The following is a 22,866-nucleotide window of genomic DNA, read 5'->3' on the forward strand; positions in this document are numbered from 1 at the left end:
AATAAAATCAGTAAGACTCACATCAGAGCCCAGCTACAGTTAGTTTTAATAGCATCAGTAAGACTCACATCAGAGCCCAGCTACAGTTAGTTTTAATACCATCAGTAAGACTCACATCAGAGTCCAGCTACAGTTAGTTTTAATAGCATCAGTAAGACTCACATCAGAGCCCAGCTACAGTTAGTTTTAATACCATCAGTAAGACTCACATCAGAGTCCAGCTACAGTTAGTTTTAATACCATCAGCAAGACTCACATCAGAGTCCAGCTACAGTTAGTTTTAATAGCATCATGTTATTACTCACATCAGAGTCCAGCTACAGTTAGTTTTAATACCATCATGTTATTACCCACATCAGAGTCCAGCTACAGTTAGTTTTAATAGCATCAGTAAGACTCACATCAGAGTCCAGCTACAGTTAGTTTTAATACCATCATGTTATTACCCACATCAGAGTCCAGCTACAGTTAGTTTTAATAGCATCAGTAAGACTCACATCAGAGTCCAGCTACAGTTAGTTTTAATACCATCATGTTATTACCCACATCAGAGCCCAGCTACAGTTAGTTTTAATACCATCAGTAAGACTCACATCAGAGTCCAGCTACAGTTAGTTTTAATACCATCAGTAAGACTCACATCAGAGTCCAGCTACAGTTAGTTTTAATACCATCAGTAAGACTCACATCAGAGTCCAGCTACAGTTAGTTTTAATACCATCAGTAAGACTCACATCAGAGTCCAGCTACAGGTAGTTTTAATACCATCATGTTATTACCCACATCAGAGTCCAGCTACAGTTAGTTTTAATACCATCATGTTATTACTCACATCAGAGCCCAGCTACAGTTAGTTTTAATACCATCATGTTATTACTCACATCAGAGCCAAGCTACAGTTAGTTTTAATACCATCAGTAAGACTCACATCAGAGTCCAGCTACAGTTAGTTTTAATACCATCAGTAAGACTCACATCAGAGCCCAGCTACAGTTAGTTTTAATACCATCAGTAAGACTCACATCAGAGCCCAGCTACAGTTAGTTTTAATACCATCAGTAAGACTCACATCAGAGCCCAGCTACAGTTAGTTTTAATAGCATCAGTAAGACTCACATCAGAGCCCAGCTACAGTTAGTTTTAATAGCATCAGTAAGACTCACATCAGAGCCCAGCTACAGTTAGTTTTAATACCATCAGTAAGACTCACATCAGAGTCCAGCTACAGTTAGTTTTAATAGCATCAGTAAGACTCACATCAGAGCCCAGCTACAGTTAGTTTTAATACCATCAGTAAGACTCACATCAGAGCCCAGCTACAGTTAGTTTTAATAGCATCAGTAAGACTCACATCAGAGCCCAGCTACAGTTAGTTTTAATACCATCAGTAAGACTCACATCAGAGCCCAGCTACAGTTAGTTTTAATACCATCAGTAAGACCCACATCAGAGCCCAGCTACAGTTAGTTTTAATACCATCATGTTATTACTCACATCAGAGTCCAGCTACAGTTAGTTTTAATACCATCAGTAAGACTCACATCAGAGTCCAGCTACAGTTAGTTTTAATAGCATCAGTAAGACTCACATCAGAGCCCAGCTACAGTTAGTTTTAATAGCATCAGTAAGACTCACATCAGAGCCCAGCTACAGTTAGTTTTAATACCATCAGTAAGACTCACATCAGAGCCCAGCTACAGTTAGTTTTAATACCATCATGTTATTACCCACATCAGAGCCCAGCTACAGTTAGTTTTAATACCATCAGTAAGACTCACATCAGAGCCCAGCTACAGTTAGTTTTAATACCATCAGTAAGACTCACATCAGAGCCCAGCTACAGTTAGTTTTAATACCATCAGTAAGACTCACATCAGAGTCCAGCTACAGTTAGTTTTAATACCATCATGTTATTACTCACATCAGAGCCCAGCTACAGTTAGTTTTAATACCATCATGTTATTACCCACATCAGAGCCCAGCTACAGTTAGTTTTAATACCATCAGTATGACTCACATCAGAGTCCAGCTACAGTTAGTTTTAATACCATCAGTATGACTCACATCAGAGTCCAGCTACAGTTAGTTTTAATATCATCAGTAAGACTCACATCAGAGTCCAGCTACAGTTAGTTTTAATACCATCAGTATGACTCACATCAGAGTCCAGCTACAGTTAGTTTTAATATCATCAGTAAGACCAGACTCACATCAGAGTCCAGCTACAGTTAGTTTTAATACCATCAGTAAGACTCACATCAGAGTCCAGCTACAGTTAGTTTTAATACCATCAGTAAGACCAGACTCACATCAGAGCCCAGCTACAGTTAGTTTTAATACCATCAGTAAGACTCACATCAGAGTCCAGCTACAGTTAGTTTTAATACCATCATGTTATTACTCACATCAGAGCCCAGCTACAGTTAGTTTTAATACCATCATGTTATTACCCACATCAGAGCCCAGCTACAGTTAGTTTTAATACCATCAGTAAGACTCACATCAGAGTCCAGCTACAGTTAGTTTTAATACCATCAGTAAGACTCACATCAGAGCCCAGCTACAGTTAGTTTTAATACCATCAGTAAGACTCACATCAGAGTCCAGCTACAGTTAGTTTTAATACCATCAGTAAGACTCACATCAGAGTCCAGCTACAGTTAGTTTTAATACCATCAGTAAGACTCACATCAGAGCCCAGCTACAGTTAGTTTTAATACCATCAGTAAGACTCACATCAGAGTCCAGCTACAGTTAGTTTTAATACCATCATGTTATTACTCACATCAGAGTCCAGCTACAGTTAGTTTTAATATCATCAGCAAGACTCACATCAGAGTCCAGCTACAGTTAGTTTTAATACCATCATGTTATTACTCACATCAGAGCCCAGCTACAGTTAGTTTTAATACCATCATGTTATTACCCACATCAGAGCCCAGCTACAGTTAGTTTTAATACCATCAGTAAGACTCACATCAGAGTCCAGCTACAGTTAGTTTTAATACCATCAGTAAGACTCACATCAGAGCCCAGCTACAGTTAGTTTTAATACCATCAGTAAGACTCACATCAGAGTCCAGCTACAGTTAGTTTTAATACCATCAGTAAGACTCACATCAGAGTCCAGCTACAGTTAGTTTTAATACCATCAGTAAGACTCACATCAGAGCCCAGCTACAGTTAGTTTTAATATCATCAGCAAGACTCACATCAGAGTCCAGCTACAGTTAGTTTTAATACCATCATGTTATTACTCACATCAGAGTCCAGCTACAGTTAGTTTTAATACCATCATGTTATTACTCACATCAGAGCCCAGCTACAGTTAGTTTTAATACCATCATGTTATTACTCACATCAGAGTCCAGCTACAGTTAGTTTTAATACCATCATGTTATTACCCACATCAGAGCCCAGCTACAGTTAGTTTTAATACCATCAGTAAGACTCACATCAGAGTCCAGCTACAGTTAGTTTTAATACCATCAGTAAGACTCACATCAGAGTCCAGCTACAGTTAGTTTTAATACCATCAGCAAGACTCACATCAGAGTCCAGCTACAGTTAGTTTTAATACCATCATGTTATTACCCACATCAGAGCCCAGCTACAGTTAGTTTTAATACCATCATGTTATTACCCACGCATGGCAAGGCCCACCGCTATTAGGGACAGCTATCTGTCACATCACAGATAAATAACACAGTAACCCCATTTAACAGACTAATGCGTTACCTTGTAAAATGAGGCAATGGCAGAGGGGGGATCTATGAGAGTGACAAGTTATTACTTTTCTAATGAGACGGCTCAACACTGTGGTGGTGTTGTCTCGTCTCCGTGAAGAATGGCAGGGGAAATGGAGGAGCGATATTTAATCACTGCATGGTTTCATCCAGCAGGCTGCTTGTTGACAAGCATCTCTCTCGCTAAGATTTAGTCATATTCATCATTTCTGCTCAATTGAAACAGTCCCCACTAAATCCAATCTCCCCACCATGTCTAATGGCAACTGGCAATAATCTGTCTGTGAGGCAGAGTGGGATGAGAATAACAACCTTTAATGTATTTTCTACACGTTTATGTGACATCTCTGGGTATATTATCTATTAGTAATATGGCTTTGGAAAAGATGATTCAAAGTTTAGCCTAAATGTAAACGTCAATAGTGCATCAGCTATGACTTTGATATCTAAATCTGTTTTGCCACAGTAACATAGATCAGATGTACAGTAGGTGGGGTGTGAATATTTCAACTTCTCCTTGTTAAGCTGGTTTCTTATTTGACACCCTCTCAGTGTTGGCCAGCCGACAGGTATCCAGGTGAACCAGAAGCATATTGGTAAACAACCACATCAGTTTCACCACTCCAAACAGCTCAGATACTGTATGTAAGCATAAAACCAAGCAACTTCAATTACGTATCAAGGTTATTGATGCTCATTGCACACAGTACTTGATGCGTGTGTGTGTGTGTGTGTGTGTGTGTGTGTGCGTGTGTGACTGTTCGACTGCAGCATTCTAATCCAATTAGCTGCGGCAGTGCTCAGATGAGCCGTGGTCTCTGGCACAGTTCCCTGCTCTACTCTGCCTGTGATAAAGTTGATTATGATCTCTGTTGGTTTGGATGAGGAGAGACTCACAGCTCTTAAAGCTCACCCCCTGATTCATTGGCTCTAGGTGGTAGGAGTGGACATAACAGCAGAAGGGTTTCAGAAATGTATCAATAAGCATCAGTTGAAGCCTCTGGGCCGTGTGCTGTATGTTTTATGATGGAGAGATGCTATAACATGTTCAAACAGACAATTGGGAGTTATTCAATAGTGTCAGAGATCCTGACCCATCCTGGACATTAGCTTGTGAATCAATTATAACTGACTGAGGTCCCATCTTATTAAACAAGTGATCTCATTTCGCAATCACGCACATGCATGTACTGTACTTGATCTGTACACACACACACAAAGTAGGGCTGGGCGATATGACAAAATATAATAACATGGTCATTGTTAAAAAATTGGACGGTATGAAAGTATTTTATGTTTTTGAATAATACAAGTTGTAAATGTGCTTTATTTGAACATTTTTACATTTGAGTCATTTAGCAGAAGCACTTATCCAGAGTGACTTACAGTTAGTGCATTCATCTGAAGATGAAAGTGTTGGTTCAGAAGGGGGGGGGGGGGGGGGGGGGCGAACCCATAGAAGGGGGGGTGGGGGGGTGTCCGAGCGCAGTGCTATTTTGTGATTTCAATGGGTCTTTCTCCATTCTAATTTTTTTTCTAACAGTTTTACACTGTTCAATTCAACCCCCCCAAAAATTCAGCATTTTCATCAATTTCTGCATTTCCTGCACTCATTTGAGATCATTTCCACACTGCCACGTACTGTAGGGCTGAACAATATGGGCAAACAATCTAGGCCTTATCTTTAACCAAATGTTCCAATTGTGATTTGGCTTGCAATTTAGAGCAAAAAAGTTGGGTGAACCGTTGGAATCATGGAAATATAATGATTATTCTAATTATCTAGTTAGAATATAATAATACAGTGTTGTTTGACGTGACAATGAATGAAAGTGCCAGGGAGGAGTTATTGTGACAGGGTAGGAAACTAAGGGACAATATCATCTTTGGCTACATTGAATGTTTTCTCTTAGCTCTTAGTCCTCTGATTTAGACAACATGCTGATTTAGGTCTAAACCATCACTGGTATTGTCAGGCTGAATTGCTAATTACGTTTGCTCTGATTCAGTACATTTATTAGCTAGCTAGCTAGCCAGCTAAAGAGCGATTAGCATTAGAGGCTAACACAATTTAGGCCCAACTTGCTAATAAAAATACAAACTAGCTGTTTGCAGATATAAGAAACACAAAATAATCGTGTCATTATAAAACTCTAGTGGATTTATAATAAGAAGCAAGGTGAAAACAGCATCGTTGTCATCAACATTGTTGTATGTGCTGCAGTGACCATCCAGACTGAACCAGTGTCCCCTGGTCGAGGAACAACAAATGTGCTCCTTAAGTGACAGGGGCGGGGCTAGGTCTGTGTGGGGCGGGGCTAGGCATGTGTGGGGCAGGGCTAGGCCTGTGTGGCGCGGGGCTATGTCTGTGTGAGGCGGGGCTACGTCTGTGTGGGGCGGGAATAGGTCTATGTGGGGCGGGGCTAGGTCTATGTGGGGCGGGGCTAGGTCTTTGTGGGGCGGGGCTAGGTCTGTGTGGGGCGGGGCTAGGTCTGTGTGGAAAGCTGCATGGAGAGAGAGATGACTCAAGTAGCGAAGTAAACTATAAAAATGGGATGTTACACACTGTGTTTAACATTTAACAAACCAAACATTCAAATACCGTTATATAAGTTAAATTATAAACTGGGTGGTTCGAGCCCTGAATGCCGATTGGCTGACCGCCATGGTATATCAGATTGTATACCACAGGTATGACAAAACATGTATTTTTACTGCCGTAATTCCATTGGTAAACAGTTTATAATAGCAATAAAGTATCTCAGGGGTTTGTGGTATATGGCCAATATACCACGGCTAAGGGCTGTGTCCAGGCTGTACTCCGCGATGCGTCGTGTATAAGAACATTTCTTAGCTGTGGTATATTGGCCATATACCACAAACCCCCGAGGTGCATTACTGCTTAAGTAAAAACCCAAACCGGTCCGCGCATCAATAGCGGTATATGGTAGAATACGGTATAGTGGCCAGCCCTAACAGACAGTGTTCAGTAGGAAGGGTTACCTGAGAGGTGAGGAGGTGGAGCATCACAGTCATCATGGGTACACTCTGTTTCAGCTGCTTGGCCTGAACAGTGGAGGGATGCTTCCTGCCCACTATACTGCCCAGCGCGGACAGCATGTCATCTACACAGTACAGAGGACAGAGGAGAGAGAGACAGACAGCATGTCATCTACACAGTACAGAGGACAGAGGAGAGAGAGACAGACAGCATGTCATCTACACAGTACAGAGGACAGAGGAGAGAGAGACAGACAGCATGTCATCTACACAGTACAGAGGACAGAGGAGAGAGAGACAGACAGCATGTCATCTACACAGTGCAGAGGAGAGAGAGACAGACAGCATGTCATCTACACAGTACAGAGGACAGAGGAGAGAGAGACAGACAGCATGTCATCTACACAGTACAGAGGACAGAGGAGAGAGAGACAGACAGCATGTCATCTACACAGTACAGAGGACAGAGGAGAGAGAGACAGACAGCATGTCATCTACACAGTACAGAGGACAGAGGAGAGAGAGACAGACAGCATGTCATTTACACAGTACAGAGGACAGAGGAGAGAGAGACAGACAGCATGTCATCTACACAGTACAGAGGACAGAGGAGAGAGAGACAGAGAGCATGTCATCTACACAGTACAGAGGACAGAGGAGAGAGAGACAGACAGCATGTCATCTACACAGTACAGAGGACAGAGAGAGAGACAGACAGCATGTCATCTACACAGTACAGAGGACAGAGGAGAGAGAGACAGACAGCATGTCATCTACACAGTGCAGAGGAGAGAGAGACAGACAGCATGTCATCTACACAGTGCAGAGGAGAGAGAGACAGACAGCATGTCATCTACACAGTACAGAGGACAGAGAGAGAGACAGACAGCATGTCATCTACACAGTACAGAGGACAGAGGAGAGAGAGACAGACAGCATGTCATCTACACAGTACAGAGGACAGAGGAGAGAGAGACAGACAGCATGTCATCTACACAGTACAGAGGACAGAGGAGAGAGAGACAGACAGCATGTCATCTACACAGTACAGAGGACAGAGGAGAAAGAGACAGACAGCATGTCATCTACACAGTACAGAGGACAGAGGAGAGAGAGACAGACAGCATGTCATCTACACAGTACAGAGGACAGAGGAGAGAGAGACAGACAGCATGTCATCTACACAGTACAGAGGACAGAGGAGAGAGAGACAGACAGCATGTCATCTACACAGTACAGAGGACAGAGGAGAGAGAGACAGACAGCATGTCATCTACACAGTACAGAGGACAGAGGAGAGAGAGACAGAGAGCATGTCATCTACACAGTACAGAGGACAGAGGAGAGAGAGACAGACAGCATGTCATCTACACAGTACAGAGGACAGAGGAGAGAGAGACAGACAGCATGTCATCTACACAGTACAGAGGACAGAGGAGAGAGGGGTGAGAGACAGACAGCATGTCATCTACACAGTACAGAGGGCAGAGGAGAGAGAGACAGACAGCATGTCATCTACACAGTATAGAGGACAGAGGAGAGAGAGAGAGACAGACAGACAGCATGTCATCTACACAGTACAGAGGACAGAGGAGAGAGAGACAGACAGCATGTCATCTACACAGTACAGAGGACAGAGGAGAGAGAGACAGACAGCATGTCATCTACACAGTACAGAGGACAGAGGAGAGAGAGACAGACAGCATGTCATCTACACAGTACAGAGGAGAGAGAGACAGACAGCATGTCATCTACACAGTACAGAGGACAGAGGAGAGAGAGACAGACAGCATGTCATCTACACAGTACAGAGGACAGAGGAGAGAGAGACAGACAGCATGTCATCTACACAGTACAGAGGACAGAGGAGAGAGAGACAGACAGCATGTCATCTACACAGTACAGAGGACAGAGGAGAGAGAGACAGACAGCATGTCATCTACACAGTACAGAGGACAGAGGAGAGAGAGACAGACAGCATGTCATCTACACAGTACAGAGGACAGAGGAGAGAGAGACAGACAGCATGTCATCTACACAGTACAGAGGACAGAGGAGAGAGAGACAGACAGCATGTCATCTACACAGTACAGAGGACAGAGGAGAGAGAGAGAGACAGACATTATGTCATCTACACAGTACAGAGGACAGAGGAGAGAGAGACAGACATTATGTCATCTACACAGTACAGAGGACAGAGGAGAGAGAGACAGACAGCATGTCATCTACACAGTACAGAGGAGAGAGAGACAGACAGCATGTCATCTACACAGTACAGAGGAGAGAGAGAGACAGACAGCATGTCATCTACACAGTACAGAGGACAGAGGGGAGAGAGACAGACAGCATGTCATCTACACAGTACAGAGGACAGAGGGGTGAGAGACAGACAGACAGCATGTCATCTACACAGTACAGAGGACCGAGGACAGAGAGACAGACAGCATGTCATCTACACAGTACAGAGGACCGAGGACAGAGAGACAGACAGCATGTCATCTACACAGTACAGAGGACCGAGGACAGAGAGACAGACAGCATGTCATCTACACAGTACAGAGGACAGATGAGAGAGAGACAGACAGCATGTCATCTACACAGTACAGAGGACAGAGGACAGAGAGACAGACAGCATGTCATCTACACAGTACAGAGGACAGAGGGGTGAAAGACAGACAGACAGCATGTCATCTACACAGTACAGAGGACCGAGGACAGAGAGACAGACAGCATGTCATCTACACAGTACAGAGGACCGAGGACAGCGAGACAGACAGCATGTCATCCACACAGTACAGAGGACCGAGAGACAGACAGCATGTCATCTACACAGTACAGAGGACAGAGGAGAGAGGGGTGACAGAGAGACAGCATGACATCTACACAGTACAGAGGACAGAGGAGAGAGAGACAAACAGCATGTCATCTACACAGTACAGAGGACAGAGGAGAGAGAGACAGACAGACAGCATGTCATCTACACAGTACAGAGGACCGAGGACAAAGAGACAGACAGCATGTCATCTACACAGTACAGAGGAGAGAGAGACAGACAGCATGTCATCTACACAGTACAGAGGACAGAGGACAGAGAGACAGACAGCATGTCATCTACACAGTACAGAGGACAGAGGGGTGAAAGACAGACAGACAGCATGTCATCTACACAGTACAGAGGACCGAGGACAGAGAGACAGACAGCATGTCATCTACACAGTACAGAGGACCGAGGACAGCGAGACAGACAGCATGTCATCCACACAGTACAGAGGACCGAGGACAGAGAGACAGACAGCATGTCATCTACACAGTACAGAGGACAGAGGAGAGAGAGACAAACAGCATGTCATCTATACAGTACAGAGGACAGAGGAGAGAGAGACAGACAGACAGCATGTCATCTACACAGTACAGAGGACAGAGGACAAAGAGACAGACAGCATGTCATCTACACAGTACAGAGGAGAGAGAGACAGACAGCATGTCATCTACACAGTACAGAGGACAGAGGAGAGAGGGGTGACAGACAGCATGTCATCTACACAGTACAGAGGACAGAGGAGAGAGAGACAGACAGCATGTCATCTACACAGTACAGAGGACAGTGGAGAGAGAGACAGACAGCATGCCATCTACACAGTACAGAGGACAGAGAGACAGACAGCATGTCATCTACAAAGTACAGAGGACAGAGGAGAGAGAGACAGACAGCATGTCATCTACACAGTACAGAGGACAGAGGAGAGAGAGACAGACAGCATGTCATCTACACAGTACAGAGGACAGAGGAGAGAGAGACAGACAGCATGTCATCTACACAGTACAGAGGACCGAGGACAGAGAGACAGACAGCATGTCATCTACACAGTACAGAGGACAGAGGAGAGAGAGACAGACAGCATGTCATCTACACAGTACAGAGGACAGAGGAGAGAGAGACAGACAGCATGTCATCTACACAGTACAGAGGACAGAGGACAGAGAGACAGACAGCATGTCATCTACACAGTACAGAGGACAGAGGGGTGAAAGACAGACAGAGAGCATGTCATCTACACAGTACAGAGGACCGAGGACAGAGAGACAGACAGCATGTCATCTACACAGTACAGAGGACAGAGGACAGAGGAGAGAGAGACAGACAGCATGTCATCTACACAGTACAGAGGACAGAGGAGAGAGAGACAAACAGCATGTCATCTACACAGTACAGAGGACAGAGGAGAGAGAGACAGACAGCATGTCATCTACACAGTACAGAGGGCAGAGGAGAGAGAGACAGACAGCATGTCATCTACACAGTACAGAGGAGAGAGAGACAGACAGCATGTCATCTACACAGTACAGAGGACAGAGGAGAGAGGGGTGACAGACAGCATGTCATCTACACAGTACAGAGGACAGTGGAGAGAGAGACAGACAGCATGTCATCTACACAGTACAGAGGACAGAGGAGAGAGAGACAGACAGCATGTCATCTACACAGTACAGAGGACCGAGGAGAGAGAGACAGACAGCATGTCATCTACACAGTACAGAGGACAGTGGAGAGAGAGACAGACAGAATGTCATCTACACAGTACAGAGGACAGAGGACAGAGAGACAGACAGCATGTCATCTACACAGTACAGAGGACAGAGGAGAGAGAGACAGACAGCATGTCATCTACACAGTACAGAGGAGAGAGAGACAGACAGCATGTCATCTACACAGTACAGAGGACAGTGGAGAGAGAGACAGACAGCATGTCATCTACACAGTACAGAGGACAGAGGACAGAGAGACAGACAGCATGTCATCTACACAGTACAGAGGACAGAGGAGAGAGAGACAGACAGCATGTCATCTACACAGTACAGAGGACAGAGGAGAGAGAGACAGACAGCATGTCATCTACACAGTACAGAGGACAGAGGGGTGACAGACAGCATGTCATCTACACAGTACAGAGGACAGAGGAGTGAGAGACAGACAGCATGTCATCTACACAGTACAGAGGACAGAGGAGAGAGAGACAAACAGCATGTCATCTACACAGTACAGAGGACAGAGGAGAGAGAGAGACAGACAGCATGTCATCTACACAGTACAGAGGACAGAGGAGAGAGGGGTGACAGACAGCATGTCATCTACACAGTACAGAGGACAGAGGAGAGAGAGACAGACAGCATGTCATCTACACAGTACAGAGGACAGAGGAGAGAGAGACAGACAGACAGCATGTCATCTACACAGTACAGAGGACAGAGAAGAGAGAGACAGACAGCATGTCATCTACACAGTACAGAGGACAGAGGGGTGACAGACAGCATATAATGTACACAGTACAGAGGGGTGACAGACAGACAGCATGTCATCTACACAGTACAGAGGGGTGACAGACAGCATATAATTTACACAGTACAGAGGGGTGACAGACAGACAGCATGTCATCTACACAGTACAGAGGACAGAGGGGTGACAGACAGCATATAATGTACACAGTACAGAGGGGTGACAGACAGACAGCATGTCATCTACACAGTACAGAGGGGTGACAGACAGCATATAATTTACACAGTACAGAGGGGTGACAGACAGACAGCATGTCATCTACACAGTACAGAGGGGTGACAGACAGCATATAATTTACACAGTACAGAGGGGTGACAGACAGACAGCATGTCATCTACACAGTACAGAGGGGTGACAGACAGCATATAATTTACACAGTACAGAGGGGTGACAGACAGACAGCATGTCATCTATACAGTACAGAGGGGTGACAGACAGACAGCATGTCATCTACACAGTACAGAGGGGTGACAGACAGACAGCATGTAATCTACAGAGTACAGAGAGAGGGTTCTCTCTCCCCACCCCTCCCTTGCACCCCCTCACCTCTCCTCCCCTTCAGTCTCCTCTCCCCACCCTACCCCTTCCTCTCTCCTAATCTCCCTGTGATCTCCCCATACCCTCTCCTCCTCTCCTCTCCCCATCCTCTCCTCTCCCCTCCTCTCCTCCCAGTGATCTTAGAGGAGAATGAGCCCGGACCGGTTTGAACCAGTTGGGTCTGGCTTCCGGCCCTCTGATGGGAGACGTGCCATGTTAGCAGCACTGATTTACAAATTAAACGTCAGGAAAAGGTCAATACCTGGCTGGGTGATTTAAAATTCAATCAGAAAGGTAATTAAAAAGAGGGAGAATCAAATTGGCTTGCTCAATCCAGCCATTGATGCAAGTTCCCCTCAACCCTACTTCACTTCACCTCCCCTCCTCTCATCTCCCCTCCCCTCCTCCTCTCCTCATCTCCTCTTAGTGCTGTGGTTTTTGTGTTATTGTGATTGATTTACCCAGAATGGCTGGCAGCTGCAGCACGACGTGACGGATGAGCAGATCGAGGCATTTTGACAGGTATTCATTGCTGCTTTGTAGCTCCTTCCCTGGCGTGGCCTGCCTGATGTCTCTTTCAATGTACATCACCAGCCTGCAAAACATTATCATTCACCTACAGCCTCCATCTACCCTGGAGCCGGACCGAGCCGGGATCAATACAAGCCATTGAAAACAGAATTAGTAAGACGTATTATAGCAAATAAATGATATTCATTACAACAATTAAGGTTAAAAATAAAGGCTAATAGATTCAGAGATCAATGAGGAGCATCAAATCAGCCCTCAAGCTGCAACCAGACTCTTGAACTGAAACACACAGTCTGCAAGTTGAAACAAGACTCTGGAACTCAAACACACAGCCTGCAAGTTGAAACAAGACTCTTGAACTCAAAAACACAGCCTGCAAGTTGAAACAAGACTCTTGAACTCAAACACACAGCCTGCAAGTTGAAACAAGACTCTTGAACTCAAACACACAGCCTGCAAGTTGAAACAAGACTCTGGAACTCAAACACACAGCCTGCAAGTTGAAACAAGACTCTTGAACTCAAACACACAGCCTGCAAGTTGAAACAAGACTCTTGAGCTCAAACACACAGCCTGCAAGTTGAAACAAGACTCTTGAACTCAAACACACAGCCTGCAAGTTGAAACAAGACTCTTGAACTGAAACACACAGCCTGCAAGTTGAAACAAGACTCTGGAACTCAAACACACAGCCTGCAAGTTGAAACAAGACTCTTGAACTCAAACACACAGCCTGCAAGTTGAAACAAGACTCTGGAACTCAAACACACAGCCTGCAAGTTGAAACAAGACTCTGGAACTCAAACACACAGCCTGCAAGTTGAAACAAGACTCTTGAACTCAAACACACAGCCTGCAAGTTGAAACAAGACTCTTGAACTCAAACACACAGCCTGCAAGTTGAAACAAGACTCTTGAACACAAACACACAGCCTGCAAGTTGAAACAAGACTCTTGAACTCAAACACACAGCCTGCAAGTTGAAACAAGACGCTTGAACTCAAACACACAGCCTGCAAGTTGAAACAAGACTCTTGAACTCAAACACACAGCCTGCAAGTTGAAACAAGACTCTTGAACTCAAACACACAGCCTGCAAGTTGAAACAAGACTCTTGAACTCAAACACACAGCCTGCAAGTTGAAACAAGACGCTTGAACTCAAACACACAGCCTGCAAGTTGAAACAAGACTTGAACTCAAACACACAGCCTGCAAGTTGAAACAAGACTCTTGAAATCAAACACACAGCCTGCAAGTTGAAACCAGACTCTTGAAGTCAAACACACAGCCTGCAAGTTGAAACAAGACTCTTGAACTCAAACACACAGCCTGCAAGTTGAAACAAGACTCTTGAACTCAAACACACAGCCTGCAAGTTGAAACCAGACTCTTGAACTCAAACACACAGCCTGCAAGTTGAAACAAGAACAACCCTCACAGGCAAGTGGATAATAATTAGCTGAAGATTCAGAAAAAAAACTGCCAAACACTTTCATTAATAAACCATGATCACACAGAGTAGGATACAGTACACCACTGTACAGAGACAGATGTGGTGTCTACAGGTCAGTACACCACTGTACAGAGAGACAGATGTGGTGTCTACAGGTCAGTACACCATGTGGTGTCTACAGGTCAGTACACCACTGGACAGAGACAGATGTGGTGTCTACAGGTCAGTACACCACTGTACAGAGACAGATGTGATGTCTCTACAGGTCAGTACACCACTGTACAGAGACAGATGTGGTGTCTACAGGTCAGTACACCACTGGACAGAGACAGATGTGATGTCTCTACAGGTCAGTACACAACTGGACAGAGACAGATGTGATGTCTACAGGTCAGTACACCACTGGACAGAGACAGATGTGATGTCTACAGGTCAGTACACCACTGGACAGAGACAGATGTGGTGTCTACAGGTCAGTACACCACTGTACAGAGACAGATGTGGTGTCTACAGGTCAGTACACCACTGTACAGAGACAGATGTGGTGTCTACAGGTCAGTACACCACTGGACAGAGACAGATGTGGTGTCTACAGGTCAGTACACCACTGGACAGAGACAGATGTGATGTCTACAGGTCAGTACACCACTGGACAGAGACAGATGTGATGTCTCTACAGGTCAGTACACCACTGGACAGAGAGACAGATGTGGTGTCTACAGGTCAGTACACCACTGTACAGAGACAGATGTGGTGTCTACAGGTCAGTACACCACTGGACAGAGACAGATGTGATGTCTACAGGTCAGTACACCACTGGACAGAGACAGATGTGGTGTCTACAGGTCAGTACACCACTGTACAGAGACAGATGTGGTGTCTACAGGTCAGTACACCACTGTACAGAGACAGATGTGATGTCTACAGGTCAGTACACCACTGTACAGAGACAGATGTGATGTCTACAGGTCAGTACACCACTGTACAGAGACAGATGTGATGTCTACAGGTCAGTACACCACTGTACAGAGACAGATGTGATGTCTACAGGTCAGTACACCACTGTACAGAGACAGATGTGATGTCTACAGGTCAGTACACCACTGGACAGAGACAGATGTGATGTCTACAGGTCAGTACACCACTGTACAGAGACAGATGTTGTGTCTACAGGTCAGTACACCACTGGACAGAGATGGTATGCATGTCAATTACAGATACAGCTGAAAAACACACACACACACACACAAACACAGAGAGAGAGAGAGAGAAACCGACACACACACAGAAAGACAGACAGAGACAGACAGACAGACACAGAAACACACACACACACACATGCACGTACAGCCCCTGGGCGCTTGCTTATTAACATGCAGTGTTAATTAGGCCTAACTTGTTTTCCACCAACAGAACACACGTCTGCATAACATACTCCATCCACAGACGTTTACCCAGCAGCCATCTACTCCCCTCCCCAAAAACACCTGGCTTCCAAATTAGACAGCAATGAAAAACACTGAGAAGATTTGCGAGAAACACTTGAGAGGGGAAAGAAGCCCAAGCAAGTAACTGGCACTGGCATGATATTACTGGCATACAGCTGTTTTAAAGGCTAAAATAAACATGGGCTCTTCAAACACCATAAAATATGATATTAATCACAACCAAATGAACAGATGACAAAAACAGTGTGCCAGATTTCAGTACAGCAAAGCACCTTGGGGCAGCGATAGACCTACATCTCTCTGTAGTGATACCGTATATTCCTGCTCCTTGGAAAGAAAAGACCTCCCCAGTGTGACAGGAAGACAGCTGTGTATTAACCCATACACTTCTGACCTGTAAAGACCTTCCACACAAACACATCCCATTTGTACCAATAAATCCCTCTCATTCTACCGACTGATCATTTCACTGTAAGGAGGTACATAGGAGCCTGCTGTGCCAGGCAGCTGGCAGGCAGCAGTCAGTTCTGCAGCAGCCAGGTGAAGCCAAAGCAAGAGGGGGAAATCAAAGATCCAGGGCCATTCAGATGAGTTAAATACATCTATTTATTAGAGCATGTAGGGATCAACCAGGTTTCTACTAGTCCTATATCACTAGCTGGGCCCTAGTAGAGAGAGAGAGGGAGAGAGAGTAGAGAGAGAGTAGAGAGAGAGAATAGAAAAGAGAGAATAGAGAGAGAAGAGATAGAGTATAGAGAATAGAGAGAGTATAGAGAAAGAAGAGAGAAGAGAGAGAGTAGAGAGAGAGAGGGAGAGAGACAGTTTAGAGAGGAGTAGAGAGAGTAGAGAGAGAGAATAGAGAGAGTAGAGAGGGAGTAGAGAGAATAGAGTAGAGAGAGAATAGAGTAGAGAGAGAATAGAGTAGAGAGAATAGAGAGAGAGAAGAGAGAGAATAGAAAAGAGAGAAGAGAATAGAAAGTAGAGAATTGTGACTTTCACTATGAATGACATTTAGTCGTGGGCAGGACGTTAGGTGCTGACAACCGATACGCATCACTCTATAATTGGAATCCCAGGAGGAACGGGGGCGAAAGGGGAGCTGGAACCAGTGACAGGGATTGATAGGTGTGGCAGCCTGACATTTGGGCTTCCCACTTCCTGTTATAGTCCTGGGGGGTCAGTGGGAATATAATTTCAGCAGTGTTCATTCATTTGTTCTGCTGCTGATGAGAAAATCTGCCCACTCAGCTCCACACAATCAGGCCCCAGTGGTACACACCACAGGTCATTTTGTCCAACATATGTTTTTGATTTACGATGCATATCACAAGCTACATCATGAAATAAATAATTCAAATGAAACAGTAGTGGATATTAACATGTCATCCATTGGTTAAATACATGATCAAATAAAGACCTCAATACCAACAGACCCTGTACCAGTTGTACTAAACTTCCAACCACTTTCTCCACATTTCCAGTCAAGCTATAAAAAGACATGTTGACAACTTTTCTTCAGAGCATATTTCACCCTGCAACGCTGTCACCGTGCGGCGCCTGGCTTGGCCTACAAGTGTCTCTCCATGTCTTCTCCGACCATTGAAAACACTTCACACAAAGCAACAAACTTGACATTTCCACAGCAGGGACGCGGGCGCTAGGCTGATTTATCAGAAGGCATGATGATGAGGAGCGTGTGGTGGGCCGTGCGCTCTGCGCGCCACACTGGAGCTAATTAGAGAAGTGTTTGGGTGAGTGCCGCCATGCTGCAGACGGTTCTCACGTTAGGAGATAGAGTGGGGGGTTAGTGCTGACAGGGACCGCCCTGGGAACACTTGTTAGAGTCTGGGAAGAAATAGAAGCCAACAGCATCACATGGCTGGCAAGGAGAGGGAGAGAGAGAGACGAGAGGGAAAGAGGGAGAGACAAAGAGGGAGAGAGAGAGTGATGGGAGAGAGGGAGAGAGAGAGAGAGATGGGAGAGAGAGGGATGAGAGGGAGAGAGAGGGATGAGAGGGCGGGATGAGAGGGAGAGAGAGGGAGGGATGAGAGGGAGAGAGAGAGAGACGTGGACTTCCACAGACAGGGCTGGTTAGCAGAGTCTAGCCTGTTTAAACTGCAACTAGGCCAATTCATTTCCATTTCTAAATATGATGTAGGGTTCACATGCCTATCAAGATACACTTATTTTTTTACAAAAGTTAGTCCTGAAACTTTCACAACTACATTTGTTATGAAACTTTGCATTTAAATATGTCATTTGATTTCTTCACAATTTAGTATTTTAGCAAGGGGCTACTGAAATACTCAGAAATAATCAATAACTCTGCACAAATTATGTAAAGTAAGAACAAGTGACTGACTACAGAATTCCTGTCCAACATACAACCTGGTATAAACTACTATCAGCTAGATCCAAATGGACACAGAGCTGTCCTACTTCCTCTTCATAATTATAGCAGCTCGCGAATGACAGACAACATTCAACCCTTATCAAAAAACCATCTCTTCTTCCTCGTGAGTTTGATTCAGGATTCCACCCCTTTTCCCCAATCAAAGGACTTCTAGCTCAAATCCTGAGGCCGAAAAAAAGTTATCCCGACATAAATTGGTTTAGAATGATCGTTTGCTTGAGCAACCAGTGGAATTTATTAGAGAAAACCATTTCTCCGGTTGCTGAACCATTTGATAGACCTCATTTAACTGTTTTTACACAACGTTGCTCTTTGATACTGGTTCTAGGCTGAGGACTTAAGGCATCTATTAAATTCCAGTCCTCTACAAAGCCAAAATAGTGGTGTTGGACACATTTCATTATGTGTGTGTGTGTGTAGCAAATCAAATGTTATTTGTCACACGCGCCGAATAAAACAAATGAAATGCTTACTTACAATCAACTAACCAAAAATGCAGTTAAGAAAAAACATTCAAATACATAAAAATAAAAATAAAAACACAAGAAAAATAAATGAATGAAAATATTTTTTAAATGCAATAATTTAATTATATAATAAATTAAATTACAAATAATAAAATTAAAAAAGTAACAATTAATTAAAGAGCAGCAGAAAAATAACAATAGCAAGACTATATACAGGGGGTACAAGTACTGAGTCAATGTGCGGGAGCACCGGATAGTCAAGGTAATTGAGGTAATATGTACATGTAGGTAGAGTTATTAAAGTGACTATGCATTGATAATAAACAGAGAGTAACAGCAGCGTAAAAGTGTGTGTTTGTGTGTGGGGGGGCTGGAGTCTTATGGCTTGGGGGTAGAAGCTGTTTAGAAGCCTCTTGGACCTAGACTTAGCACTCCGGTACCGCTTGCAGTGCGGTAGCAGAGAGAACCGTCTATGACTAGGGTGGCTGGAGTCTTTGACAATTTTTAGGACCTTCCTCTGACACCGCCTGGTATAGTGGTGCTGGATAGCAGGAAGCTGGGCCCCAGTGATGTACTGGGCCGTACACACTACCCTCTGTTGTGCCTTGCGGTCGGAGGCCGTGCAGTTACCATACCAGGCAGTGATGAAACCAGTCAGGATGCTCTCGATGGTGCAGCTGTAGAACCTTTTGAGGATGAGGACCCATGCCAAATCTTTTCAGTCTCCTGAGGGGGAATATGTTTTGTCGTGCCCTCTTAACAACTGTCATGGTGTGTTTGGACCATGTTAGTTTATTGGTGATGTGGACACCAAGGAACTTGAAGCTCTCCATCTGCTCCAATACAGCCCCGTCAATGAGAATGTGGGGGTACCATTGAGAATGGTACACCCCCATTCGGTCCTCCTTTTCCTGTAGTCCACAAACATCTCCTTTGTCTTGATCATGTTGAGGGAGAGGTTGTTGTCCTGGAACCACACGGCCAGGTCTCAGATCTCCTTCCTATAGGCGGTCTCATCATTGTCAGTGATCAAACTTAATGGTTTGCCAACCCACACCAATTTGCATACCGCCCCAACAGATCCACAGATGATACAATCTCTGTTGTACTCCATACTGCCTTTTCACACCTGGACAAAAGGAACACCTATGTAGGTACTGTGGGGACAATGTCATCAATGTACTTATTGATGAAGCCAATGACTGATGTGGTGTACTCCTCAATGCCATCGGAGGAATCCCAGAACATATTCCAGTCTGTGCTAGTAAAACAGTCCTGTAGTTTAGCATCTGCTTCATCTGGCCACTTTCTTATTGACCAAGTCACTGGTGCTTCCTGATTTAGTTTTTATTTGTAAGCAGGAATCAGGAGGATAGAATTATGGTCAGATTTGCCAAATGGAGGGCGAGGGAGAGCTTTGTACACGTCTCTGTATGTGGAGTAAAGGTGGTCTAGAGTTTTTTTCCCCTCTTGTTGCACATTTAACATGCTGGTGGAAATGAGGTAAAAGAGATTTGAGTTTTCCTGCATTAAAGTCCCCGGCCACTAGGAGCGCCGCCTCTGGGTGAGCCTTTTCCTGTTTACTTATGGCTGTATACAGCGCATTGAGTGCGGTCTTAGTGCCAGCATCGATTTGTGGTGGTATGTAGACAGCTATGAAAAATACAGATGAAAACTCTTTGTAAATAGTGTGGTCTACAGTTTATCTTGAGATACTCTACCTCAGGCGAGCAAAACCTTGAGGCTTCCTTAGATTTTGCGCACCAGCTGTTGTTTACAAATATACATAGCCCGCCACCCCTTGTCTTGCCAGAAGCCGCTGTTCTATCCTGCCGAAAAAGCTTAAAACTAGCCAGCTGTATGTTATTCATGTCGTCGTTCAGCCACGACTCTTGAAACATAAGATATTACAGTTTTTAATGTCCCGTTGGTAGGATATAAGTGATCGCAGTTCGTCTATTTTATTATCGCTTGATTGTACGTTGGCTAATAGGACCAATGGTAAAGGTAGATTACCCCCTCAGCGTCTGATCCTAAAAAGGCACCAGGATCTTCGTCCACGATACCGCAGTCTCTTACTCCTGCGAATGACGGGAAATCCTTCCCATCCGACTCGTTGAACAAAAGGTATTCTTTCAGTATGCGGTGAGTAATCACTGTCATGACATCTAGAAGCTCTTTTCGGTCATAAGACACAGTGGCAGAAACATTATGTACAAAATACATACAATAACGTGAAAAAACATACACAATAGCACAATTGGTTACAGGATCGTAAAACAGCAGCCATCTCCTTCGTGTAGATGTGTGTGCTAGCGTGTGTGTGTGTGTGTGTGCGTGCGTGCGTGCGTGCGTGTGTGCGTGTTAGACCTGTCCATACCTAGAGTTGCAGCAGAGTAGCAGCATGTCCCTGTTGCTGCAGAGGACCTGAAGGAGAACCAGGAAGGCCTTGGCTCTGATGACAGAGGACGGGCTCTCCAGGGAACGCATTATCTTCACCACAAAGTCCTGTAATGACAGACAGACACTCCATTAAAGGGAGAGTTCACTGTTTTGGCGTTATGATACAATTCATTTGATTATCATTGCTACCTACAACAACAAAAAATGCTAGCCAGATTCTGTAATTTCCATTAAAAAAAGCCACATTTAAAAATGGTTTGGATGAAACAACACACAAGGGTAAGTCAGAACTATCCCTTTTAGACATGCTCAAATGTAATGTAGTCAAGTGGGGTTAGCTAAGCCTTAGCTGACCAGCAGAGCCAGCTATAGTGTTGACCTGACACTGAGCTACACTGAGTCTTAGCTGACCAGTAGAGACAGCTATAGTGTTGACCTGACACTGAGCTACACTGAGTCTTTTTTTTTCTTTTTTTTTTTTCTTAAAGAATATGCCTTTATTATTATTCCCCGCGACCCTACCACCAATCCCCCAATTGGAGTAAACTTATAAACACTTCTGCTTTTACCTTCAATTTCTACATCTTATACCTATCTTACAGACACAGTCCACTTTACAATAGTTCTCTCTTATTTGTTCTTAGTCCTTCCTCTATTTCTGTTGTCCATCCAATTTTATTTCCACTTGTAACTGTGCTATTTCACAAAAGCTCCGCACCTATACACATTTCACAGATCCCGTATGCCCTATATTGTTTATCTTGTTATTAGTCCCACCCTTCAGGTCCACCCAACCCCTCCCATCTATCTTCCAACATCATCCATTTCGGATTTCTATTTGCCATACATTTCTCAACTGTGCTGTGATGCTTCACAAAAGACCTGAACCTTCCTATTCTCATAGCTTCTACAGATTGTAAATTAAAAATAAACATCTTTGCCAAAATAATTATTATATTATTGATTGATTGACTATGGCTTTTCAAATACCCCAGTATTGCTATCTGTAGCGTTAGTTTTAGGCAAATGTTGCAATTCTTCAGCCATTCCTGGACCTGTGACCAAAAACGAGCTACATATGGACAATACCAAAATAAATGATCTAATGACTCTGCCTCCTCACAACAGAATCTGCAGAGCTGGGAAGATTGTATACCCCATATATATAACATTCTATTAGTTGCAAGAATTTTGTACAGTAATTTATATTGAAAAATTCGAAGTTTTGAATCCGGCGTTGTTTTGCGTATCAATTCATAAACCATGTGCCATGGAATGGGTACATCGAAAATCTCTTCCCAACTATTTTGCAATTTGTATGGCACAGCTGTTAGTTTTTTGGTCCTTAAATGAAATTGGTATATGTTTTTATTTATCACACTTTTCTTTAACCATTTTTGTTCTTTAATACAGGGCCGACATTCAAGTTCCTTACTTTTTTCCCCTTCTACTTGCCTCTTCCATTTTTGTGGTAATGCTGCAATTAATTGGTTGTAATTTTGGGTAGAGCAGACTTTTCCATATGTCTGTG

General features: G+C 44.1%; 1 protein-coding gene across 1 annotated transcript in view; it reads right to left on the minus strand.

Moving 5' to 3' along the window:
* The window catches only part of ulk4 (unc-51 like kinase 4), a 133,942-nt gene that overhangs the window by 64,720 nt on the left and 46,356 nt on the right, over positions 1-22,866 (minus strand). The window contains exons 22-24 of the mRNA XM_055911151.1: positions 21,313-21,440; positions 13,080-13,213; positions 6,750-6,871 (exon numbers count right to left, since the gene is read on the minus strand). Of these exons, the coding sequence (XP_055767126.1) occupies positions 6,750-6,871; positions 13,080-13,213; positions 21,313-21,440 (384 nt within the window). The remainder of the gene's footprint in view (positions 1-6,749; positions 6,872-13,079; positions 13,214-21,312; positions 21,441-22,866) is intronic.

This window comes from Salvelinus fontinalis, unplaced genomic scaffold (assembly GCF_029448725.1).
Source record: "Salvelinus fontinalis isolate EN_2023a unplaced genomic scaffold, ASM2944872v1 scaffold_0052, whole genome shotgun sequence".
NCBI classification, from domain to species: Eukaryota; Metazoa; Chordata; class Actinopteri; order Salmoniformes; family Salmonidae; genus Salvelinus; species Salvelinus fontinalis.